The 23,602-nt window shown below is 31.2% G+C and overlaps 2 protein-coding genes across 3 annotated transcripts; both read left to right on the top strand.

The window, feature by feature from the left end:
- The first annotated feature begins 701 nt into the window (after positions 1-701).
- On the top strand, positions 702-7,459 carry LOC141698675 (uncharacterized). 2 transcript variants are annotated; one of them, XM_074503449.1, is made up of 12 exons: positions 760-783; positions 877-931; positions 1,182-1,229; positions 1,312-1,473; positions 1,708-1,818; positions 1,933-2,100; positions 2,169-2,217; positions 2,304-2,378; positions 2,460-3,718; positions 3,816-4,627; positions 4,704-5,718; positions 5,822-7,459. In XM_074503449.1, coding segments are annotated over exons 1-8 (603 nt in total). In that variant the 5' UTR covers positions 760-774; the 3' UTR covers positions 2,305-2,378; positions 2,460-3,718; positions 3,816-4,627; positions 4,704-5,718; positions 5,822-7,459. The 2 variants fall into 2 exon arrangements, with proteins under 2 accessions (XP_074359551.1, XP_074359550.1); XM_074503450.1 differs by lacking the exon at positions 1,182-1,229 and having other exon boundaries at positions 702-783.
- LOC141696230 (uncharacterized) lies at positions 2,723-6,795 on the top strand. Its single transcript, XM_074500400.1, has 8 exons — positions 2,723-3,318; positions 3,816-3,852; positions 3,961-4,189; positions 4,390-4,627; positions 4,704-4,849; positions 4,970-5,075; positions 5,186-5,626; positions 6,258-6,795. The coding sequence occupies exons 1-8, from the start codon at positions 2,723-2,725 to the stop codon at positions 6,793-6,795; spliced, it is 2,331 nt and encodes a 776-aa protein (XP_074356501.1).
- Positions 7,460-23,602: the final 16,143 nt, after the last annotated feature.

Below are 23,602 nucleotides of genomic sequence, written 5' to 3'. Positions count from 1 at the left end.
TTATGTGTGTTAATGTGTCATTTATGTGGAATTAACTGTCAAACCCTAGTCGCTCTGTGTTACGTGCATTCTGTGTCGTCCATGTATTTTTAAGATATATTTCAGATATTGTATTTTTTTCTTTTATAGCTTTCATTTCAAAAGTTTTACGACACGAATCATGATTTTAAAGCAGGTATTTCAAATAAATTAATGGACCTTATTTTTGATCAAACGGCTTTTACTATCGCAATATTCTGAACATCTAGGTATTTTATAAATTTTCTCGTTTTACGAAAAATGACTTTTCAGGGCCCCATTGTGTGTTAAAAACCCCACAAAAATCACATTTTTATTTTTATAAAATTATAGGACTTTCATTTATATCATTTCTTTGTATTTTTGCATTATTCACAATTTTTGGAAAATTTTGGCATATATATTGTATATATAAAATATTTATAAATTAAATTTTAATACTAAAAAAATATAAAATTAGGGGCCTATTAATTTTAAAAAATGTAGAATTAGGGCCTTAATTTTAATTAGGAGTATTAATTTTACTACTATAAATAACCTAATTTTTATTTAATTAATTATAATTAATCATTAAAAATCAGAAAATAATTAAAATTCTCTGCAAATCGGGTCGAGAAGAACAGGGTCGGGTCGAGAATTAAACTAGTGATTTTGATCTGATTTCTATACCAAATCAAGCAGTTCGAGTACTCAAATCAAAGGTTTTCATCTGTTCTTTCTGTTTTTTATATCAATTTCATGTTTTGAAGCAGAAGGATGAAGGAGGTGTTTTTTTTAGTCTCAACATCTTATATCCTATTTTGTAGATTGTTATACTTGCTAATTGTATTTTATCATCTACTTCCTCATCTTTTGTAGGGAAGCTACTCGCATTTGAAGCTCGACAACTTCACATTATTTCGTTCAGATTTTGGTAATAAAACTCTGTTAATTAAGTAATAGAGTCACAAAGTAAATGAGTATTTCTAATTTTTTGTGTTTGTCATAATGCAATCATTTATTTTATTCGTCGTAATTTAGCTTCCCCCAAGAAAGTTTAGGAAAGTTGAGATGCCAGACAAACTGAAACCCGTTAATTATCTATTGCTTATATATTATGTTGATACTTTACTTTAAAGTTATCATTTCTTGATAAACCTAAAAATCTTCTTTATTAACTACAGATTTTGGTCCCTCGCCTGTTTCACATTTTAGTAATCATAAGCTCAGTGGTAATTAATTTTGTATCATGTTTGAAGTGTTTTTAATTTGTTAGACTTCTCACTTTAAAGTCAGCAATTGCTTACATTGCAGGTGTGTTCCGAAGTACTCCGCTTTCAGGAAATAGAATATCAGTGAAGGATGTCATGCCTACGCCGCCAAGCAATAATGAAGGATCCATTCCTTCTGGGTCACCCATAATTGCAACTAATTACAGGGCGCCTCTCGGTGATATAACAAACAAATCCAACCACGGTACAAATTTGAGAACTGTAATTTATCTTAAAACTCTAATTAAATTCATATTAGTAGGATGTTTTATCTAAAGAATGAAAATTTAATAGCTTTTCTTTATAGCTTTCGAATAAATAATTTAATAAATTGTATTATTGTTTTGTTAGTTCGAGGTAAATAATCCTGGCAAGCAATGAGTGTATACTGTTAGGAGTAGAATCATAGTAATTAACTTAGCAATTGGTTACATTGCAGGTGTTTTCCGAGGTACTAATCTTTCAGGCAATAGAATGTCGATTAAGGAAACCGCTACTTCAACTAATTACAGGGCACCTCTAAGTGATATTTCTAACAAATTCATCCAAGGTAGAGATCTGAAAAATCTCATTCATATTCATATTAGTAGGATGTTGTAGCTTTAAAAAGAATAATTCAATAGGTTGCCTTTTTTAATAATGTTTTTTAATGTTTGTTTGTAAGATTCAAAAAATCCTGGGAAAAAAGATCCCCGTACTGTTAGTGGTTGCACCACTGTCAATCAAGAAATTATCGTGAATCACAGTAAAAGATTTGAGTCTACGGTTAAGTCTTCTATGTCATTGCGGTTGTTTAAAGGCATGGATGATGGAACTGACTTTGATTCTGCAGGTATTGGGAAACATTAATTTAATATTCATTGAAAAAAATTTGTACTTACCTCAAAAAATGATTTGTAGAGAATTTCACAATTGCTGATTTTCAAGCGGAAGAGGGGGAATTGTACTGGTATGATGGTACTTGTCTATACAAATTTTCTTTTATAAAATGGATAAATATTTTCTTTAATTACATCGTCTATTCATTTATTTCAGACTGTCATGATGATGAAGTAGATGAAATAATTTTGGATAAAAGTTTGGATAACTCTGAGAAACTTGATCAACCAGGTATCTTTATAGATAAAGCAATCATTTGTCACATTGCTCATTTTGTACAAAAGTCCATTACTAAATACTATTTTGGTGCAGTTCCAAAATGTTATTCAACTTTGGGTCCTCCAACCGAAACGTGTTGCAAATGTAATGTTGTTATGTGGAAAGAGGAAAGATCAAATAAGGATGTGACTAAAGGTACTCTCAAGTTTAGCTTGTGTTGTAGTCAAGGTCAGATTAAACTTCCACCCATCCCAGCAACTCCTACATACTTAAATCATTTGTATAGTCACCCTCGAAAGAACATTAATTTTAAAAGAAATATTCGTTTATATAATGCCATTTTTACATTCACGTCAATGGGTGGTAAGGTGGATCACTCTGTAAATTATGGCAGAGCTGCATATGTTTATCGGCTCAATGGCCAGAACCACCATGTTTTTGGCTCACTTATACCAGACGAAGGTGATGATCCTAAATTCTGTCAACTCTATATTTATGATACGAAGCATGAGGTTGATAACCGGATGAAATGGGTCAAAGTTGATGATGGTGAACCTATTGACACTGAAATTAATGTAGAAGGGTTGGTACAGATGTTAGATGAAAGCAATCAGTTGGTTAAGATATTTTGTTACGCCCGGGATAGGTTCAAGGAGCAGCCTGTTAGAGATTTTAAAATAAAATTGAAAATATGTCGTGCTCAGAATGGTCGTGAGAATCTCATAGGTCCGTCGGACGAAGTTGCTTGCGTAATGGTTGGTGATATTGATACCACAGTAGATGATAAAGATCTTATTGTTGAGAAGAAGATAAATGATAATTTGAAATATATTATAATGCAGAAGTGTGGCAAACCGCTTGAACGTATTTCAAGCATTCACCCATCACTGATGGCTCTACAGTATCCTCTACTCTTTCCTCTTGGGGAAGATGGTTACCATAATGAAATTCCGTATGTAGATTCTGAAACACAAACTAAAAAAAAAAAGAGAAAAACCATGACAGAATATTACGCATATCGACTACAATATCGGAACGCTTGACTAATAGAAAGGTTAGGGGGCTGAGAAGCTGTTGCTTGCTACTTGATGTCTACTTCGTGAGCCTTCACTGGGGAGAAACCAATTCCCAGGGTGTGACGGGCGGTGCATCTTAATAAGTCTCTGCTCCAAAAATGTACCGCAAATGAGGGAGAGCTGCTGGACCGGCTGAAGACGTCTATTACGAAAAAGAGCCTGATCGCAGAAAAGCCATTCTTGAGCGGAAAAAGGCAGACGAACTACCTACATATCATCTTATTCAGAAAAATCAGACCCTTGTAGTTCTATCAAGTAATAAAATAATAAATGAAGGTAATTTTGCTAAATCTTGAAAGGTATAGATTTATTTACGATTTTGTAGTCCTCATTCATCTGTTTGCTAATGAATGAATACCATTCAATTGTTTAGGTCTTCATGTTCGCTTAGCAGGTCGTCTCTACCAGCAGTATGTTGTAGATGCTTTTTTATGCATTGAGCAAGCGAGATTGTGGTGTGATTGAGAACTCACCAAACTAATCTTAGAAGTGATCTTTATAAATCTATTGCAAAGAAGGTAGTTAGTGGAACCACTGATGCCTCCAATGTTGGAAAAGGATATGTATTTCCAGCGAACTTTCTTGGTTCTAGACGATACATGCAACAAAATTTTCAAGATGCCCTTGCTATTTGTTGTGCAGTAGGTCACCCTGACATTTTTCTAACCATGACCACTAACCCTTTATGGGATGAAATCTTTCAAATGATGAAAATCATGCCTGGATGTTCAGCTCGAGACTCTCCTGGTATAATTGCACGTGTGTTTCATCTCAAACTAGAGTAATTATTATATGACATAAGGAAGAAGAAGTATTTTGGCACTTGCATTGGTGGTCAGTAATTTTTTAGAATTTTTCTTTGATTAATATAACTGACGTGGCCCAAACTAGAATATTAAATACTAAAAAAGTTTGTTAATTTTTTCATGCAATAATGTATGTTGTAGAATTTCAGAAGCACGGATTCCCTCACGTCCATATGTTGATTTGGCTTGATTTCGAATCAAAAAAGAAGTTGTCTTCTAATGTCGATACTTTTGTAAGTGTTGATATTCCCGATCCTATCACTGATCCTGTTAGTTATGAAGCTGTTAAATCTTTGATGATTCATGGGCCTTGTGGACTCCAAAACACCAAATCTCCATGCATGAACAATTGTCGGTGTACCAAGCATTTTCCTAAAAAGTAAGTTTTTTTTTGGATTTTAACATGATCAGTGTTGTCGCTTCCTGTTTTTTAATATTTTTATCATCAATTCCAGGTATTGTCGGGAAACTTATTTTGATCAGTCTGGATTCCTAATATATCGTCGTTATAATACCGGCATCACTGTAAGTAAGGGAAAAATTGTTCATGACAATCAGTGGGTGGTTCCTTATAAAAGAGATTTATTGGTCAAATATCAATGTCACATAAATGTAGAGATTTGTTGTCATGTGCGTAGTTTAAAGTATCTTTTCAAATACTACCTCAAAGGTCATGATCGTTGTACTGTAGAAATAACCAGTTAGAGTAAATCGACTGCAGTTGATAAACAAGCCCCGATTGATGAGATTAATGCATATTTTGATGGTAGATACATTTACGCCTCTGAAGCTGCCTATCGTATATTTGGTTTTCCTATACATTCCCGGTCTATTTTAGTGCTTCGTTTATCTTTTCATCTGCCTGGGGAGAAAAGTTGAACCTTTATTGAGAATGAGTTGCTAGAAAGAGTTGTTCGTTGTGAAAAAATAAACACAGTCAGCTGGAGGCCTTTTTCTTTCTTAACCAAAAAGATCCCAGTGCACGTAAATACACCTTTGATGAGATTCCTGAGCATTATGTGTGGAATGATACAGATAAAATTTGGACCATGCGGAAGAGAGGCAAACAAATTGGTCGTATGTTGTATACACATCATAGTGACGGTGAGATCTGGTATCTCCGTCTGCTGCTTTCAAATGCATGTGGCGCTACTTCTTTTGATTCGCTGAAGACTGTTAACGGTGTGCGTTATACTACATTTAAAGACGCGTGCAAGTCTTTAGGACTGCTAGGCGATGATAATGAATGGCATTCGTTACTAAAAGAATGTTCAGTAGGTGGTTTTCTGGAACAGATACGACAACTTTTTTTACACATAATTATCAACTGTGAAGTATTTGATTTAAAGATTTTGTGGCAGCAACATTGGAAATTCATGTATGAGGACCTCTAACATATAAGGGGTACTTCAAACACAGATCAAGACACTGTGTATTCCGACATTCAACTTCAGTATTTTGCTCTAGCAGGTATTCCCTTAACAATACAGTATTTTTCATAGTCTTTAACTGGATGTTTTGTAAATAAGAATTAGAGTCTACCTTTTCAAATGATTTTTTTCATACATTTCAGAAATTGATAAGCTGTTGAAGACAATTGGTAAATCTTTGAAGCAGTTCAACCATCTGCCTCAACTTCCACCAATATATCTACGTAGTGGTTTAAATAACTTGTTTGTCGACGAAACAAGTTACAACCTACATGACATGGATGAACTATTTAAAAACCATATTGCATAATGTAATCCTGAACAGGTAGCAATTTTCAATGAAGTTTTCCAATCTGTCCAGAATAAAATAGGTGGTTTGTACTTTGTTTATGGGAGTGGAGGATGCGGGAAAACATTTGTTTGAAAAACAATAATTTATAAGCTAAGGTCTATTGGCCTAATTGCTTTACCAGTTGCATCTTCCGGAATTGTTGTGACACTGATGCCTGGTGGCATAGCAGCCCATTCCAGATTCAGAATTCCTATTATTATATATGACTGTTCTTCTTGTGCCATCAGTCATGAATCTGATATTACTGAGTTCATAAAGCACACGAGTTTATTAATATGGGATGAAGCCCCGATGCAGCATAGGTATGCGTTTGATAGCTTGGATCGATCTCATAAGGATATTATGAAAGCCGTGGATCCTACAAGATACAGTATGCCATTCGGAGGTATAACAGTTGTTCTTGGCAGTGAATTCCGGAAAATACTTCCTATCATTCCCATTTCAACACGGGGAGATATAGTTTCTGCATATATAACAAGATCACGTCTTTGGGTGCAAGCGAAGATTATGTTACTATATCGTAACATGAGGCTGAACCAAGCACAAAATGAAACCGAGGTGAAAATGTTAAACGTTTTTGCGGAATGGATACTGAATATTGGTAATGGTCACATAAAATTTCTGAAGGGGGATGGAAATGTTTATGAAGAAGATGACATTATCCTTTCAGCACATTTTTGTGATCCTAAAATCCAAAACTCCGTTAAAAATATGATTGATTGGACATATCCAGATTGTCTTTCCAATTACAAGCTTCCCAAGTAATTAAGTGAGAGAGCAATCCTAACTCCAATAAATCAAGTAGTTGGTCACCTCAATTCTCTTATTGTGGATATTATTCCTGGCAATGATTTTACTTACTACAGTGTTGATAGGGCTTAGGATTTTGGTGGAACTCTATTTGAATTGAGTTTTGCATTTCCTCCCGAGTATCTCAATTCTATCAACATTCCAGGACTTCCACCACATGAACTTAAGTTGAAGGAAGGAGTAACAGTAATGCTGATGCGTAACTTAAATCAGACACTTGGGTTGTTCAATGGTACCTGGTTGATGGTAACTCGGTGTTTGACATAATGCGTTGAGTGTGAGGTAATATGCGGTGCCTTTGTGGGAACAAAGCATTTTATTCCAAGGATGGAGCTTTATCCAATAGACACCAAGATCCCTTTCAAGCTTATTAGAAAATAAATGCCGCTACAAATTTGTTATTCAATGACCATCAATAAATCCCAAGGCCAATCTCTCGACCGTGTCGGTTTATATTTACCAAATCCTGTTTTTACTCACGGTCAATTTTATGCAGCTATTAGTCGTGTGACCTCCCTTACGGTCTAATAGTTTTCATTGATAATAAGTTAGGCGAGTCTACCAACGTCATCTGGAATGTTGTGTATAAGGAAATATTCTATAACCTTCATGTACAGTAGATAGGCCATCTCATTGAATCTGTGTTAGTAAAACCAACATGATGTTTGGAAAATGAGTTATTCCTTTTTTTTAATTTTTGATCCTTCATTTAATTAGTTGAACTAATTTTCCATGTACTGTACTACTAATTCCATGCAATTAAGAAACTGAAAATTCTGTCGAAAAGACTTTTTCGGCCCTTTATAATTTAGAATATTGAAATTATTGGTTAGTTGAATATATTTATGTTTTTAACATATGTAACAGAAGTGAATATTGTTTAACAAAAGAATAAGTCACCATATGTTAGTACCGTTATTACTGGTTAGACATAAAAGGGACTCTATACTAAACTTATAGTAAAGTTTTCTAGCTCAGGTTGATTCTCTCCTCTTCAATCATTGTATCCTTCATGGCTGTAGTTACCATGAATTCTCTGAAAGACCTGAATGCAGTTACGAGACCTGATTGTAAGATCAAAGTACAGATCTGGAAGAAATGGGTAGACTATGTTACCAGCAACCAAACTGGTACAACCTTGAATCTTATTGTCATTGACGGAAATGTAAGTAAATTTTTACTAATTTGTATTCATATTCAAAAAATTTCAATTATTGTGTTGTAATGACAAATAAATTAAAAGTTCATTTATAACCTATTTTGTTTTATATTAACTTTAGCACAACCGAATGCATGTTTGGATTCCACCATCCTTGGCCTCTCGCTTTGCTACGAACATAATGGAGGGCCAAATCTATGAATTTATGAATTTTATGGTCACTCCATACACCTCCAACTATAAATATTTTAAGAGTGTAAATCATTTGTACTTCATAGATGAAATATTTGTTAAAGCAGTTTTACCACCCATTTCCGAGATGGTCATAACCGAAGAAATGTTATGTTTCACTTACCTTGACTTTATTAAAGAACATCACTTTCAGAAGAGCCATTGCATTGGTAATATTAACTGTATCTGCCTATGTAATAATGTTGTTGTTAAAATGTTTGATACCTTTGAATTTTAAACTAATTAATTTTGTAATGGTATCTTAGTTGTCCTTGGTGTAGTTAAGCGCAGGAACAATATTAAATCACTCACGGATCGTAACAATGAATACCATACTCTTCTTGACCTTGTGATTACTAACTGTGTGTAAGTATTTTACTCTAATTTTTAATATTTGTCAATATTTGCCTCTTCACAGAACTTATATTCAAAATCATTGTTTTGTTATAATTTCATCTATGACATTAATGTTCCCCTTTGGGATGAAATTGCTATTTCCACCAATGTTGCTCTGAATGATGCCGCTTTTCATGGTTTCCAACCCGCAGTAGTTATTATTTATAGCTGTAAGATGGTGTTGGATCAGTACACTTTCTGATTCACCGTCAACTAAAGTGTTTATTAATCTTAACCTTCCTAAGGTCTCTGAACTTCGAAACAGGTTGTCAATCAGGACGAACTGCTCCCATTTTTTTCATTTATTTAATTTCTTTTTTTGAATGCAGATACGTGGAGATGATGGAGTTACTTGAAGATGAAAAATTTTACGCTGACGGTTGATTTTATTTTTCAAATTCAAGGGGATGTAGTACAATGTTATTTTGATTTGAAGTATGTCAGATTATTTTCATGGAGTATTACTTTAGTTAAGGATTCAATCTTTTATTTTTCCACCACTTTCATTATGTATGTATAACTTCTAATACGTCATACATCTATATTTGTTATTCATTTTCGAAGAAAAAAATATGAAGGAAATTTAGCTATCAACGATTGTCAACTAATTAGACAAATTCTAAAATGGATACGTAGTATATATCTTGTATAATAATTACATCTTTATAAATGCCAATTACGTTTATCCATGTACATCTTTATATTCTCAATAGGAATAATTAGTTCTAACGGATATACGTTCAAAGTGTCAGATTTATATTCATATATTAAGAGTGTAATATTATTGCAATGTTATGTTAGTAGGGTTAAAGTTTTAAGGTAAAACCGGCGTCTATAACTTCTGATATTTTGTTCATATAAATTTGATGTTTTTTCGACGAAGGACCTATCAACAATTTCTTCGAAAAAATTTTACAACGTAAACTTTTGATGACAAAATATAATATTGTTATATTTGTAAAAGTATAAATGCAAAATTTGTAGTTATTTAATTGTTTTAAGTACAACTTTATACTGTCGAAGAAATTAAGCATAAATGTCCAAACTTTCCAATGTATTTGAAATTTAGTGTGACGGATGTAATTTGTCGTAAGAAATAATTGACCCGAAGAAACGGTCAAAAACTGCAAAATATAGTGTGTTCTACTTTTAGTTTGTACTACAATGTATGAGGAATATTTGGAAGCGGCAACTAATTTTTAAACATTGTAAATTTGTCATTTTCATCATTAATTCAATAATCATATATTAAGAGTGTAATATTATTGCAATGTTATGTTAGTAGGATTCAAGTTTTAAGGTAAAACCGGCGTCTATAACTTCTGATATTTTGTTCATATAATTTTGATTTTTTTTAAGAAGGACCTATCAAGAATTTTTTCGGAAAAATTCGACAACGTAAACTTTTGATGATAAAACATAATATTGTTATATTTGTAAAGTATAAATGCAAAATTTGTAGTTATTTAATTGTTTTAAGTACAACTTTATACTCTCGAAGAAATTAAGCATAAATGTCAGTCTTACAGACATGTGTTCAAACAAATTTTTTCTTACAAATGTAGACGATATTAAATTTTTCATGTTCTACAATTTGCGAAATAATAACATATATTGTACGTTTCTTACAAATCTAAGACTGTTTAATGCCAAAGAGGATGGGACGCATATTGTTTGTACTATGCATTTTGTTGTTTCATAGGTCTTTACAAAGTATTAAAACCTACTTTCTGCACTAAAAATTTATTCATGTATATAGCTTTATAGTCTTTCAAGAAGTATAATTGGCTTTTGCAGTACTAATTCTACAAGCAAGCATTTGTACATTGTATCTATTGTGCAGTAGAAGTTAAAGTACATTGATGGAGACTAACCATATTTTCTTAAAAGGAGCAATGTACTTTAATAAATAAAAAAATTAATTGAAAGGCAGAAGAACATGCATGTTATTGTTCTACACACTGCCTCTATGTATATAAACCCCTAAATGTATCAATTGACAACTACGGCTCACAGCTCTCTGTTCAAGGAAGTTTACATATTTTTAAAATTTCGGTAAAAAAGACTATGGCATCTTCTTCCGTCCCAAGGTATGAAAACTACCTCCACTCTGCATGCCACATACAGTAATCTCGTACTATTTTTCTGTTTAACAAAGTTAGTATGACAAATCTGAACCTTTAGTATGTGAGTAGTTACACTTTTCTTCGAATATATTGAAGGATTTTTAATGTGTGAATTTTAAATCTATTTCTGCTGCATTTTCTCCATATTTTGTGGATTTAAACGTGTTTGTCATTTTACAGTAACTCAGTTTCGACCCCGTCCGATGATGATATCATACAGTAGATAGATGATTACAAATATGATGCAAGGGAGAATCTTGAAAAGTCAATGACAAATTTTAATGTACACACTGCTTTGATGATGGACCAGATCCTTCAGCTTAGTCGTGATAGAGAGTTCATCTAATTTCACTAAGCAGGTTGAACTTCTACTTGAAGAAGTCGGGAAGCTAATGATTGAGGGTAGAATGATCCGTGAAGAAATGTCCAAGATTATGTAATTTTAATACCTTTCTATGAATCTTATTATATGAAGTCGTGTAATCCTTAATCCTTTTTAAGATTATATAATTATATGTAATGGATGAAAGTATCTTATCATAATTAATGGAGTATTTATATTAACCACAAAAGTTCTCGGAATTAATTTTTTAACAAATTATCTGTTTTGTAATTTGATGCACGTTGGAACATATAAAAACAAAATTTCCGATTGATCTAAATTTCCTACAGTATTACAGTTATTCTCTAACATTTGTAGTACAATTAATCTAAGAAAAATATTACTCAAAAGTTATATTATGCTGTCTAGATTTACATACGTTTGTAAGTTGCTGTGACAAACAAAATTACCCCAATTCACCATTTACTGCTAACTAAAGGGTTTTCTGATTAAAACTCTATATCATATATGTATGAAGGATAATAGAAGCAAATTAACAAATTATCTGCTTTGCGATTTGATGCATGTTGGATCATATAAAAACAAAATTTCCAATTGATCTAAATTTCCTATAGTATTACAGTTATTCTCTAACATTTGCAGTACAATTAATCTAAGAAAAATATTACTCGAAAGTTATATTATGCTGTCTAAATTTACATACGTTTGTAAGTTTCTGTGACAAACAAAATTACCCCAATTCACCATTTACTGCTAACTAGAGGGTTTTCTGATTAAAACTCTATATCATATATGTATGAAAAATAATATAAGCAAATGTTAAATGTGAAATACCGAAAATTATTAAATCCAGTAATAAAAGTGTTGATACATATTTTAATATTTACATCATTTATATATTAAGTAAAGTGCGCTCCGTTAGTATTATGTATATTCTGTTGCGCAATGTTTTATTTTCGAGGTAGATCATCATTATGAAATACAAACATGAATAGTAAAATAGAACTTAACATGTATTCGGAATTAACACTTCAAAAAAATCTTTACCGCTACATCCAAATTCTAAGATGTTTTTTAAATATTCAATATTAAAATTAAATCAATATTTTCCGTATATCTAACTGTAAAATAACGTTCCAAATTTGTTTTTCCCAACAAATTCAACCCAAATCACCGGTTACGGCGAACTACAGGGTTCTATGTTTATATTTCTCTATTATGTATGTTTGAGGAATTAGTAGAAACCACTAATTAATGTTAAATACTGTAAATCAATAAATTTGATAATGGGAGTGTTGTAATATAATTAAATAATGGCACTTATCAAGTTTGACCACTAGGTCACATTTTTGATGAATTGTAATTTATCTTTATTCAAATCTTAGTAGGTTTCTAACTTTCAATGAAATAAATTATATTAATATTAACTAATGTCCTAATTATCAATATTATTAACATTAACATTTAAAAAGAAAACTTAAATTTTGTCAATGATAATGTCTACATGATCCACTCTAATTTTTAATTGCAAAGTATCATGATTTACAAAAACCAAATGCCCATTTCTATATAACGTTAAACTTTGTTCATGTACAATTGAAGATTTGATGAATTAAAATGTTATACTAACCACTAACATTAACATTAGCAGTATATTATTTTCTAAAAAAAAAAATTTGTACAAATTAAAAGTTTACATTTTATGGTACTAAATGAGAAGAGTTTTTATAAAATTCTAAAATTCATAATTTCTTAACGTTAATTAATATTTTTTTAATAGAGCGATATTAGATGGAAGGATCCATATATACAAATGTACCATAGACCAGACTGTTCCACTTAGAGAAGTGATGACGAAGAGGTTACTATGCATAGTATTCCTACATGTTTCTGGATTTATTTAATTTTTTGTTAATTTACTTTTTCCATGATAAAAAATAATTAAACTTAAGTGCGAGTACGAATTATAATTTGATTTATATATTTTTAAGTTATTAAATAAATTGAACAACTTAAATAATTTAAATAAACATTTCCCATGCATCTGACTTAAGATGTAATAGTTGTAAGTTGTGGTGAGACAATTGTAGTTTGAAAGTTAATATTATAATATTTTATTATTTTGCATCCAAACTTTTCAATGTATTTGAATTTTAATGTGACGTATCTAATTTTAATATTAAATTAACATTTTCCATATATCTGACTTTAGAATTAACATTTCAATTTTGTGGTTACCAATAAAATCACCCCAATTAAGCAGTGACTGCCAACTAGAGGGTTTTCGACTTATATTTCTATATTATAAATGTCTGAGGAATTATTAGAAATAATGTCTAAATGTTAAATGCTATAAAATATTAAATTAAATATTGAAAGTGTTATATTAACAAAAAAAATTATTGGAGTTGCTTGGTGAGACATAATGTAATGGTTGTTAGTTATAGTGATGCACAGTTATACTGAAATACGAACATGAATAGCACAATATAATTTAACATTTTTTTTCGTATTAGCACTTCAAATAACTATCTACCAGTTAACCCAAATTCCTAGATTTTTATAAAATAGTCAATATTAAAATTAAATCAATATTTCCCATGTATCTAACTTTAGAATTAACATTTCAATTTTGTGGTTACCAACGAAATCACCCCAATTAAGCAGTGACTGCCAACTAGATGGTTTTCGGCTTATATTTTTATATTATAAATGTCTGAGGAATTAATAGAAGCAACGTCAAAATGTTAAATACCGTAAAATATTAAATTCAATAAGTAAAGTGTTATATCAATGAAATATTTTATTGGAGTTACTTGGTGAGACATAATATAACGGTTGTAAGTTGCAGTGATGCACAGTTGTACAGAAATACGAATATGAACAGCATAATATAATTTTACAATTTTTTCGTATTAGCACTTCAAATTACTATTTACCAGTTAACCCAAATTCCCGGACTTTTAAAAAATTGTCAATATTAAAATTAAATCAACATTTCCCATGTATCTGACTTTAGAATTAACATTTCAATTTTGTGGTTAACAACAGAATTACCCTAATTAAGCATTGACTGCCAACTAGATGGTTTTCGGCTTATATTTCTATATTATAAATGTCTGAGGAATTGATAGAAGCAATGTCTAAATGTTAAATACCGTAAAATATTAAAGTCAATAATAAAAGTGTTATATTAACGAAAAAATTTATTGTAGTTGCTTGGTGAGACATAACGTAACGGTTGTAAGTTGTAGTGATAAGTTGTACTGAAATACGAACATGAACAGCACAATATAATTTTACAATTTTTTCGTTTTAGCACTTCAAATTACTATTTACCGATTAACCCAAATTCCTGGAATTTTAAAAATTAGTCAATATTAAAATTAAATCAACATTTCCCATGTATCTGACTTTAGAATTAACATTTCAATTTTTTGGTTTTCAAAAAAATCACCCCAATTAAGCATTGACTGCCAACTAGAGGGTTTTCGGCTTATATTTCTATATTATATATGTCTGAGGAATTATTAGAACTAACAGCTATATAATATAAACAATAAACGGTGTAATTTTTTATCATTTGAATATATAAAATAGAAAAGTTTGTTAATATACAATGTAACAATTGACCAGTTTAATGTATATAATAACCATTAACATTATCAGCAAGAGTGTATTAATAAGTACCATTATTATATTAATTATATGCAAATGTTTTTTTAAAAATTGTTAAAAATTTTACTTGGTAACAAAATTGTTGAAAGAAGTTTAAAATTTAATAAAACAATATCTTATTGTTGCATCCAACATTTCCAATGTATTTGTCTTTTAATTTGAAGGTTCTAATCTGTCGTGAGAAATAATTGTCCAAAAAAACACCAAAATACTGCAAAAAATTGTGTAGTCTGCTTTTAAGTTTGTTCTATAGATGTATCAAGGGTTTTTAGAAGCGGCAACTAAGTGTGAAACATCGTAATTTTTCAGTTTAATACCAATTTTTCTATATTAACATAATATTATATTCCACATGCGTATTAAAACATGGTGTAGGTTTTATATCATTTAAATATTTAGCACAATGCACATTATTATTGTTATGTGTAGTATATTGCGCAATGTTTTACAAACATGAATACTATAATATAAATTAAGAGGTTATTCGTATTACAACTTAAAAAAGTCTGTACTAAATTAAAATATAAGATTTTGTACTTTTCTAAAATATATGTCCAAACCCTTTACATGGATGGTGTATCATATGTCTCACACTTTACCACGTTCACTTTTAGAAATTATCTTATTTGAAGACAACAGCTATGCGAGGGACCAAAACGGAGAAATAGAAAACAGCTACCACACTTTGTTAGAACTTACTACTGAGAAATTAGTTTGGTCCATTCGTGTAAGAGCACAAGTCGTGTGGAAAGGAATCAATAGGAAAACCAATGAGTTCCGTGGATTCAATATATTATTCATTGATGACCAGGTTTGTATACATATATTCTCTTTCAAAGATATCTATTATATCCAACCACATCTGCAATTTTCTGATTCTCTTTGGCTTATAGGGTTGTAGGATCCACGCATTTATTAGTGAGAAGATAGCAGGTTCTTTTGCAACTATTTTTACTGAAGGTCAAGTATATAGAGTTTCTAATTTTAAAGTTATGAAATATAACGGGGATGAGATAAACAGATGTGTTCGAAATGAAAAACATTTATACTTTAAAAACCACACTGAGATGAAGATTTTGAATACTGGTGTTGGTCTACTCAAGGATTATGCTTTCGATCTATTTTCCCTGAAGGATATTCCTAAAGTCTGTAGTGAAAATAATTATTTCTTAATCGGTACAACTACTATTTATACTTCATACGATGTTTCATATAAATCCTCTTGGTTTGGGTAGAAAGGAATTAATGTGTACATCTTAATTGATCAGATATTGCTGGAACAGTGCAAACGTCTATTGTAAGGGTTGTTTGTGCTAAGGATGAAAATACTAAACTACATGTCAAATTTGTCATGTTGATGGAAGGTACACTGTTTAATATAAATTCTTGAAAGTATTAGGTTTCTGGATATTAATGATACCCTGTATTAATTTTGTAGGGATGAGGTTAATGTTACCCTTTTCAATGAATTTGGAAAATCTTTTGAGAAAGCTTTGGACGGTTTTGTCGAATAATAAGTAGTTTTAGTCCTGGAAAGTGTCAAAGTAAATAAGTATGAAGCTATAATCTCATGTTACGTAAAATTAAATCCAGTTCATTTATTTTTTTACTTATACATAATTTTTGTCAATGAAACTCTAGCCACAAAGAAAATCTACTTAACTAACTATCCGGCAACAAGGTTCTATATCAATCCACCACACGGTAGTGTACAAATGCTTCTTAAAAGGTTATATTGTTTTCGCCCTCTAATTCATTTTAGTTCATATAATTATGTAATAGAAATAGTTATCTAAAGGTTGTTGTACAAAATATAGGATAGAGAAGCTGCATGTCAGAGATGATATTGACTACCATCTACACATTGAAGCAAGTAAAACAATTTACTGAAGAATTTATTGAGGTTTTTTATAACATAATTTACATTTGTATAAGTTACATATTTCAGTTAGAACAATTTAGCAATTCCTCCTTTTGAAAGGGCTAATTTATGTGCAGGGAAAGGTTATATGCCACGTAACTGTGAAGACAATTAATGAAAAATGTAATTGGTATGAGAATTTTCACGTTAAATGTGATAACGAGGTGTTTCTTGAACAAGGCTGTTATCGATGCCCGGAGTGCAAAAGGAATTTGCCATGTCCAGATAAGAGGCAAATAACTTAAAATAGAAATATTATTCATATCTTCTTAGTATTGAATTGAATATTAATTTAATAGCCAAAAAAATTAAACATTATTTTATGGTATGCTGGTTTAAAGTATCAACTGTATGTGCCGATGACACTGGTTTTGTTGCTATTATGTTCCCGGATGATGAACTTCAAAGAATAACTGGCAAAGGATGTTTATGAAATTGAGAATGAAAACCGCCAGGTAGAACAATGCAGAATGGTTAACATAACTGTAAACTCATATCAGTTAGTAGTATCTTCTTTTTTTTTGCAGACTGGTGATGAAAACCGCTTCCCACAAGTTCTTAAGGAGATGGTTAATAAGAAGTATATTATAATTTTTCTCCCTAATGAAGATAATATAAAGAACCGGTCGAATGTTTTTGTTGCTAAGTCAATCCGCCTTCCCCAGGAAATCACACACAGTCACAATCCAAATGAGCCTTTAAGCCCAGATATTGAAGAGATTAATACCACCATAGTAAGTTATTACATAGACCAACAACTTTTTTTATCCTCCATATCTATTTATAACTGCAATGTAATTACAAACTATTGAGTTATATTTCCCCAGGAGGTGACAATAAGTATACATCCAATTGAGCCTTCCAGTCCTGAAATGCAAGAGCTAACGAACATTACGGTAACCGTAATTATATAATCATGAAACATAAATTCATTTGTATAATAAACTGTGTCATAATATTGTCTATGAAGCTCTTCATTTCTATATTTGCTTATCCATATTAGTAGAATGAGTTTTCCAAGATTCCTGACTATGTCAACCCTCCTACTAGAAAATCCTCAAACCGGACTCGTGGGTGGAAGAATAAGACAGCAGTTAAATGTGAGATAGAGGAGAATGTTCATGTTATTAAGATAATGAAGTCCTAGAAAGGTAATATTCATATTTTATAAAGTAAAATAATTTCCAAGTTTCATAATTAATGGTAAAAGTTCTAAATTTCTGTTAATCATGACAGCTGGATTCTTTGCCAACAAGCGGAAATATATCAGGTTTTTCAAATGTTGAAGAAATTTATGGAAGTGAAACCCTGGGATGATATTTACCCTCTTTTGATTCTCGGTTATTATGTACTATATTGGGATATTTCATAATATCGTACCCCAGATTTTCAGTCTATATTTTAACATTTCCTCCTCTTTTTCAAGTACGATGTTTTTTAGATGTCAGACTATAAGGATTGATTTGAAAACCAGCAATTTCCATTTAATTATTTTGACATGACAAATATCTACTTTCCGCTTATATTAGGCTTGCACATTAAATCCGAGATGGAATTAATATAAATGTACAACAAATTAACAAATGAAGCAAATCACATTTACAAAACAAAATATAAAAGATTCAAATCCCACTTTCAAAATAACAAAGTCTAATGGGAACACGCAAGTATGATTTGTTTAAAGATCTTAGGAAAGGAAAATATGATTGGAAAGTTCTAGGTAGAGTCATGAATATTTGGAGAGGATACACCAAGAAAGAAGAACTTTTCAAAGGCTTTAACCTATTACTGTTGGATAGCAAGGTATGTAACCCATAAACTATAATAGTTCATAGTTAGAGTAATATGCAGAACTCATAAGACTTCTTTTTACTTCACTTCGGCGTTGTAGATTACATGCATCTATTCCTGGAAACATTTTTGATCCTCTGGAAGCCGCAATAGAAGTAGGAAACATTTACTTATTCAATAATTTTACCGTGAAAGACTATAAACCTGAGGACAAATTCATGTGCGTCATGAAAGAAATCCATATTGTTTTTTCAAAGGAGACGAAGATTCGTGAATACCACGAAAATGATGTTTGCATAGAGAGTGCGGTTTTTGACTTTTATGATCTTGGTGATTTGAAGGATTTGTCCAGGCAAACAACTTATCTAACAGGTGACTTATCATCATATTCCTGTAAATATTTTTGATCCTCTGGAAGCCGCAATAGAAGTAGGAAATATTTACTTATTCAATAATTTTACCGTGAAAGACTATAAACCTGAGGACAAATTTCGGTGCGTCATGAAAGAAATCCATATTGTTTTTCAAAGGAGATGAAGATTCGCGAATATCACGAAAATGATGTTTGCATAGAGAGCGCGGTTTTTGACTTTTATGATCTAGGTGATTTGAAGGATTTGTCCAAGCAAACAACTTATCTAACAGGTGATTTATCATCATATTTATTTCACATAAATTTTGTACACTAAATTTTGGTTGCTTAAGTTTTTGTTCATTAAAATACACAGATGTTCTTGGTGTCATTCAAGATCCACAACTCAGACTAGCAAGGTTCACCAACAAACTGAACCAGCCTCAGACGCAGATAAATTTCCATTTGACTGATGGAAACACCTCTGTTCGTGTTACATGTTGAGATGTTTTTGCTGAGGAATTTGAAGACACCCTTCAAGCTGATTTTGAATATCCTCTTATAATTATAATATCATCAGCACGAATCACTGAATGGCAAGGTTAATTACGTTCAAGTAGTTGTAATTGACAATATACCATACCTACACTAACATTTTTGTTATTTTCTTAGGGGAAATTAATATTTCTAACATTGGAGCTACTCAATTTTATTTGAACTCCCAACACCATAGTGTCCTTCAGATGAGGGAAATGTATAGTTTCCCAAACGAACATGTTTTTATTATTAAGATATTTCACTTATAGGAACAGTTTAACCTGTTGTGATGAACAGGTTAAAACAACCAATGTTCGCTGATGTGCACAAGGTTATAAGAAGGAACGAACCACCACAAATACTCACAGTAAAATAGATCAAAGAACTTGGTGAAGATTACATAGAGGTATTTTTCCCTCCGGCATTATTCAATTAATTTATCGGACTAAGTGTACATACCTAACCTATTATATTTTGTTTTAAGAAAAAAGTTTACTGTGAGTTGACCGTGAAAGATATCAAGGTTTCTGAAAAGTGGTTTAGGCACATGTGTTCGTCTTGCTACAATACGACTATATTGGGGGACGAAATGCAATTTTGCACAACATGTCAAAGAAATGTTCCCTTTCCTTTTAAATGGTAATATCAAACACTCTATGGATAGAAAACTAATCAATAATTAGCAGTTTCATACTTTATATATTATTACGTTTTTCCCTCCAAATTACAACCACCAGGTTTGAAGTGGTTGTTGACGCTTTTAACGATACCGGGGAAATTGGTGGTATACTAGAAAATCATGCTGGCCAGAAATGTTATTTCCAAGATGTTGATGAAATATTTGACAAGGTAAACTGTAAGAAAGTAATAACTAAATTCTAGATATTCACTAAATTTTTTAAACTAAGATGATGCCACTGAATTTGTAATTATGTTTAGTAGAAGAATGGAAAAATGATTCCAACCATACTGAAAAGTCTTGACGGCAATGTCTACATGATTAAGTTACTCATAAAAAATGAGAACATTCACTTCAAATCTACTGTGTATGATGCAAAAGATGTAGTCAATGTATGTTCCCCAGAGTGATAATGAAATCCCGCCGAGGTCTTTACCAGAATCATGTATTGAGGTAATCTACAATCTCAAACTTCCTAATTTTAATTAATAACCTAAGTTACAACCTTGACTAAGGTATGACAACTGTCAATTATAGCAATCAACATCTTCAATGAATCAATAATTTGTTTCTCAAGTTCTATGATGGAAGCTACTATTTGCCATTGATATATTTTCCCAGTCTAAATTTATGTACTTATGACCACCGTAAAGTTTCTATTAACTTTTTACAATAAAATTCTATGTACAAAACATTAATGGTTTTCTCTACTTTTTATTGTGTTACTTCAACTAAGGTTTTTATATTCTATTTGTCGGTTATTCTCAATTAAACATTAGACGTAAATCTGTATTATTTATAAAAACAGAAAACAGTAAAAACAGATTTGTAGAAAATACTACAATTACATTCATAACATATCTAAGTTAATCGAACACTAACACCAATATTTGTTTAGAACAGTTACTGACATCAATTTCAATAATACTGAGTTCAATTTAAGTACTAGTTCAAATTAAAATGAAATGGAGATAATAGTTTTGATTGAAAGTACGGCCATAATAAATATTTCAGAGCTTTCTTACTTCAAAGAGAAACTCTCCCAGATACCGGAAAACCAACATATGATTTTTCCGAATATTGTTGTCACGGACAAAATCATCCCATCCAACCGAGAAGCGACATTGCCTTTCACTCCTCAAAGCATCAACCAGCCACTGATTACCACCCATCGTCAGAGTTATAGTAGTCCTTTTTATTCCAGAGACTGTAAACTGGTGCAAGTCTGGGTGCAATGTACTGTTATAGAGAAATTCTGTTATGGTAACTCAATATAAAAATGATTAAAATGTAATACAAGTGTGACTTCATAATTGTCACATAAAAGGTCAACATCTCCAATTCATCATCAATAGCGTTAACATCTTCTACAATCATAGTAGTTTAGTAACTTTAGTTTAATATTCATTTAAAGTGAAAAGGATTACTTTTATAAAATACCTTCACTTCTTTCACTACTATCACTAGCGTTGTTGCTATCAGAGTTAGTGTTGGAATCCATATCAAAATGAATTTCTACATGAAGCATAAATAAATTATTATCAATTTAAAGAATCATGCATATGTAAATATCCGTAAAAAGACTGTATTACCTTCAGAAACAACATCTATGCTATCTGTTATATCAACAACCTCTGCATCAGATGGGGGAAACATAAAATCTTCAAATCTATAGTTCCCTGTGGAATCACGGAAGTGATTCATCCCTTCTGTGTCAAAAACTGACAATTCAAATGATGAATTACAAGTATAATTGAACACAATCCAATAGTCTTCTTTAATCGCATATTTTTTTAAAAATGATGCATTTCCTATATCTTCTTCTCAACTGGACAAAACTTGAATTTGGAAGTCATTGAACCACCAAGTGAAATGTGCAGATTTTTTACAATCCCACTTCCATACTTGGAAACAAAGATATGCGGAACTTCCTGAATTTAATACCCATTACATTAGAATATGTTTCAAACATATGAAATATTAAAAAAATGACAGTTGCATAGAAGCCATACCAATTATTCAAATTCTAAAGTATGATCTGTTATCAACTTAAAAAACTTACAGCAACCTTTGAGACTGTTGACGCCACCTATACATTTAAGTGTCAAAGTTAAAATTGAAATAGTAATTATTCACATTTGCATGTATACAGAAAACATACCTCCACAGGCAGGACCCTCGCAAAGATAATTTGATTGAAATATACAGACTTTGTACTTCAAATACTCATTCGTAGTTTTTAGGACAACTAAATCCCCAACTGATATATTGGTTTCTTCGACAAACCTATTCCATCAGAATTTACAACAATTTCCCACTTCTTTTCTTCAAAACATAAAGTTAAAGAGCTAGAGTTATCATCCAACCCAATCATTTCACAGCCCTCTTCTGAAAATACCTGTATAAAACTCAATATTAATGCCTGATAATTTTTTAACGGTATTTATGATTCATATGGTTTTTTTACCTCTGTGAACATTTGACCAAGAACATGTTCTGCTTTAATCTTTAAATGATTACACCATCAAAATTACTACGAGCATTATAAGAGAAATTGGAAGCAAGTTTATCAACTTCAACAGGTTTCAAAAGCGAGTCCAAACCCAATGCATGCGTTGGATAAATCATCTCCGCTGCATATGGATTATATACCTGGAACTTAAAATCACCTTCACCTTCATAAGTCATAAGCACCATGTGGTACGGCTTAATACCGTAAAAGGACATCATATTTGTCAACTCGGAGATACTCTTTCTCTCCTTCACATACTTGCCGGTCCACACCATTAACGGAGGACCATGAAGTTTCACATGTGAAGGCAAAGATCGACAACAATCGACAAAAAAAGGCAACGGGGGAACTGGAATAATAACAATTCTATAATAAGCAAAAAATACTTAATCTAATTCATGTGAATTTAAAAAGTTTTACATACACATACCAATTCACCATTCTCATAAAAGGCTGCATTTGGACAAATAAAACTGATTTGATTATCTTTTAAATCCATCAATATACACAATAGATTCAATTAAAACAAATAACTTGAAAACAAAAGAAAGCAGAAAATGGAATACCTCTGAAAAGTGGATGTTTGGCTGATTGTGGTAGATTACGACTCTACCTCCTCTGTTTGACTTGGGGAGCTTCAAAAGTTCTATAGCTCATTAACAAATATAGTAACCCCCAACTATTGAAATTAATGTTGTCACATTTACCTGTTATTTATTTTTTACTATTGAAGACATTAATATATCAATTAAATTACTCCATTTTTTATTTTCTACATTTTAATAAGAAATTCAATAATATTTTCTCGATTTTCCATTTTATTAGTTGGAATTTAAGTTCAAATTCTTATTATTATTACTTTGAATATGTGCTAATTGACAAGATTATATTAAAAAAATATATTAAAATTGTAATGAGAAAAATAAAGTGATTAATTGATGTACTACTCTATGTTATTATATGATTTAAAGTTATGTTAACATATTTTTATAACCTATTAATCTGCAATAAAAAAAATTAGTTCTCTTTTAGATTAA

The sequence above is a fragment of the Apium graveolens genome, chromosome 11, assembly GCF_009905375.1.
Source record: "Apium graveolens cultivar Ventura chromosome 11, ASM990537v1, whole genome shotgun sequence".
Taxonomy (NCBI): Eukaryota; Viridiplantae; Streptophyta; class Magnoliopsida; order Apiales; family Apiaceae; genus Apium; species Apium graveolens.
This window is presented reverse-complemented; position numbering and strand designations above follow the sequence as displayed.